This window comes from Mandrillus leucophaeus, unplaced genomic scaffold (genome assembly GCF_000951045.1).
Source record: "Mandrillus leucophaeus isolate KB7577 unplaced genomic scaffold, Mleu.le_1.0 Scaffold559, whole genome shotgun sequence".
Classification (NCBI taxonomy): domain Eukaryota; kingdom Metazoa; phylum Chordata; class Mammalia; order Primates; family Cercopithecidae; genus Mandrillus; species Mandrillus leucophaeus.
In genome coordinates this window covers 995,906-999,353 of record NW_012106019.1, presented here as the reverse complement: position 1 = coordinate 999,353, position 3,448 = coordinate 995,906, and the positions used below count along the sequence as shown (strand labels likewise).

General features: G+C 43.6%; 1 protein-coding gene across 1 annotated transcript in view; it reads right to left on the bottom strand.

Annotated features, from left to right (window-relative positions):
- GRSF1 (G-rich RNA sequence binding factor 1) overlaps positions 1–3,393 on the bottom strand; it is a 24,029-nt gene extending 20,636 nt beyond the window's left edge. Inside the window, exons 1-2 of the mRNA XM_011998147.1 lie at positions 3,228–3,393; positions 573–729 (exon numbers count right to left, since the gene is read on the bottom strand). Of these exons, the coding sequence (XP_011853537.1) occupies positions 573–729; positions 3,228–3,230 (160 nt within the window). The 5' untranslated portion in view covers positions 3,231–3,393. The remainder of the gene's footprint in view (positions 1–572; positions 730–3,227) is intronic.
- Positions 3,394–3,448: the final 55 nt, after the last annotated feature.

Below are 3,448 nucleotides of genomic sequence, written 5' to 3'. Positions count from 1 at the left end.
TTATATGTATGCTATATATAAATTATATATATTATAGGCCGGAGCCTATTATATATGTAAAAGTTAATAAATTATATATTATATTACATATATTAACTAATTATAACGTTAATATATTCATTAATATGTTTATATTAATTACATATATCAATTATATATTAATATATTAGCATTAAATAACTTTTGTTGCATTCAAAGTCTTTATATATATGTAAATTGAGACAGTCTCACAGTGTTGCCCAGTATGGTATGGAATTACTGGCCTCAAGCTATCCTCCCACCTTGGCCTCCCAAAGTGCTGGGATTACAGGCCTGATCCACTGCCCCTGGCCCAAAGTCTTTCAATTTGTTACATACTGCAAACAGTACACATGGTTATCACTTGGTATATGCAACCAACCAGAATGAGACAGTTTCCAACCATCAAAAAGGAAGTTGACAGTGTAGTCTGATGTGGATTTGTAGCACTACCTTTTAATCAGACAAAATCACATACTTAAAATATACCTATCTGCTTGTGAGAAACAATATAAGGGAAAAAAATAAATAAATAAAACATACATAAAATATACCTGAGAAAAAGTTAAGCACATCTTCCATAGTGCATGACCAGGGCAGTCCTTGAGCTCGAATGAGATAGACATCATCCACTTCCTCTTCTAACTTGGATGGGGCCAATTCATACTCAGGCGGTGGTGGAAGGTCTTCCAGGTAAGTAGTTTTGGACTCCTTCCAAGGGAAATGAAGAATTGTAAAAATAGTTACATTTACAGGTAAAAAATGTAAAAAAAAAATTGTTAGAAAATGTTTATTCTACAAACTAATATTCTAGATATTATTTCAGAGGCAAAAAGTAAACTTCACCAATCTAACCCATCCTGTTTTGGCTTAAATTGTACATCCAAAAGCCGTAAGCAGGTATATCCTAAAGGTTTGGCAGGACATAAATTTCATGCAGGCTTTGTTTTAAAATTCATGGACCCCAAATTATAGCTAACAATAGTGTAGTTAAGGCAACACAAGAAAGGTCCCAACAATTTGACAAATATTTGATTGCCCCTACACACAGTGTTTGCCCTCATCTGAAATAGCTATCTAGAATACGACAAGCATACAAGATGAGACGCTGAGTGCTATAATATACAAAATACTACAGGAATTCAAATCAGAGAACTAACAGAAGAATCAGGACGTGACATGAGATCGGCCTTGAAGGAAGGACAGAATTGTTAGAAGGATATAAAAGATAGGATATTCCAGTTTGAAGGTGAGAGAAAGAAGCAGTACGACCAAAGGACCATCTGAAAAACAGCAATTAATTTCAATTAATTCCGTTTAAATTAGGAGCCAAAGAAGGTGACCTGGCAAAAGGAAGCTGGTACCATAGAGCAGAGGGCCTTGAGTGTGGAGCTCAATGTGTGTTCTTCACTTGATAGGCAAAGGGAATTTAACAAAAGACACTGAGGACTGTGTAAATCAACAAGATAGGATGCCTTGGGAAGATTCCTCTGTCAGCTGGTATGCCAGATCAAGTGATTAAGGGAAAGATCTTAAAGGCAACAGCAGCAGTGTGAGGCTAAAGACTTGTAAAGTCTCTTTTAACGGATTAAGTAAAACTTGAATTTAGTAAGAATCCACCAAGCACTACAACCATAACCTAAGAAGACAACTCAGGCTTTAAGACTTGCACTCTACTGGGCTAGGTGCGGTGGCTAACGCCTGTAATCCCAGCACTTTAGGAGGCCAAGGTGGGCGAATCACGAGGTCAGGAGTTCAAGACCAGCCTGGCCAACATGGTGAAACCCCATCTCCACTAAAAATACAAAAAATTAGCCGGGTGTAGTGGCGTATGCCTGTAATCCCAGCTACTCGGGAGGCTGAGGCAGGAGAATCGCTTGAACCCGGGGGCTGGAGGTTTCAGTGAGCTGAGATCTCGGCATTTCACTCCAGCCTGGGCTACAGATCAAGACTCCGTCTCAAAAAAAAAAAAAAAAAAAAGACTGCATTCTACTGGACTAAGGACAGAGATATCTTTGTACTATCAATCATTTTTTTTTTTTGAGACGGAGTTACGCTCTTGTCGGCCAGACTAGAGTGCAACGGCGCAATCAGCCTCCCGAGTAGCTGGGATTACCGGCGCCTGCCACCATGCCCGGCTTTTTTGCGTTTTTTAGTAGAGATGGAGTTTCATCATGTTGGTCAGGCTGGTATCGAACTCCTGACCTCAGGTGATCCACTCGCCGCAGCCTCCCAAAGTGCCGCGCCCGGCCCTATCTATAATTTTCATGAAGGCTTAATGTTTAGTTTTAAGGAATAAATGTAAGCAGTGTCTAACACATAGATGCTCTACAGATACCACTGCCTCAATTTCACAGAAAAAAAAAGAGAAGCTAGCTCACAAAGGTTTATTAGAGATTGTTTTGTTGTGGTTTTTGTAGACAACTTTCCCTATTTTTTCCAGAATTCCATAAGCATCACAAGCTTTTACAGAAAAAGGCAGCGGAAAGTATTGGGCCAGGATTCTAATCAATTAGCTCAGCCACTGGCAGACAGCAGCCATGCTGATGAGCCTCCCAGTCTCCCTAAGTTAAAGGAGAAGCACAAATTGAATTCAGATAAATATGACCCAAAGAATCAGGGGCTGGGTAGTTAAAAAGTGTGCAGACACTTCCCAGATGCCACATAACAATAAGAGAAAGGTTCATCTACAAGACACAAAATATTTGCAATCTGAGTTAAGTACATACCGACTTTTCTAAAAAATAAAGAAAAAATGGAAAGGAAAGCATTGTAAATTCATTCCTGGGACCCCAAATTGTGTCCTCAACCCTCAACGCTCCCTCCCCTTCACCCCCTCCCACCAACAGCTAAACCTCCAAACTGCTTTCCCAGACGAGGCGACACACAGTCCTAAAAGACCTTCTGTACGAATGGAGTTGCAGAGGTGACCTTCAGTAAACCGGGACAGCTCGTCTTTCCCTGGGGACAGGACAGGGAAGGGCGCGATGGGGACAGGTTCCTTCCCTACAAGCCAGCCCACGCAACTGTGTGCGCGCACCTTCTCAGCCGCGGCCGACCGAGAGGCGCCGAGGGCCGCCCAGGCCTAGCGCTCAGGCTGCACGGAAACCCCCAACCCTCGGCGGGCTCCGGCCTCGCAACTTCACAACCTGCTGGTGGAAAGCAAAAGGGACGCGAGGTGGGCGCGTCAGCAGCCTCACGAAACCTACCATGGGCCCGGCGGGGAACAAGGCCTCAACATTCACCCCAGCCACACTTAAACTGCCCAACAGACCCAGAATCGAGGGGAGAACAAATCAAGGAGAAAACCCGACGCCTAGGAGAGCTTCCCTTGTTCCGGGGCCCAATAGGAGCACAGGGCGGACGGGGGAGGGTGTGCGGCGCGAGTCGCGGATCCCCGGGCGCGCCAGCAAAGTGCACACGGAGGGGC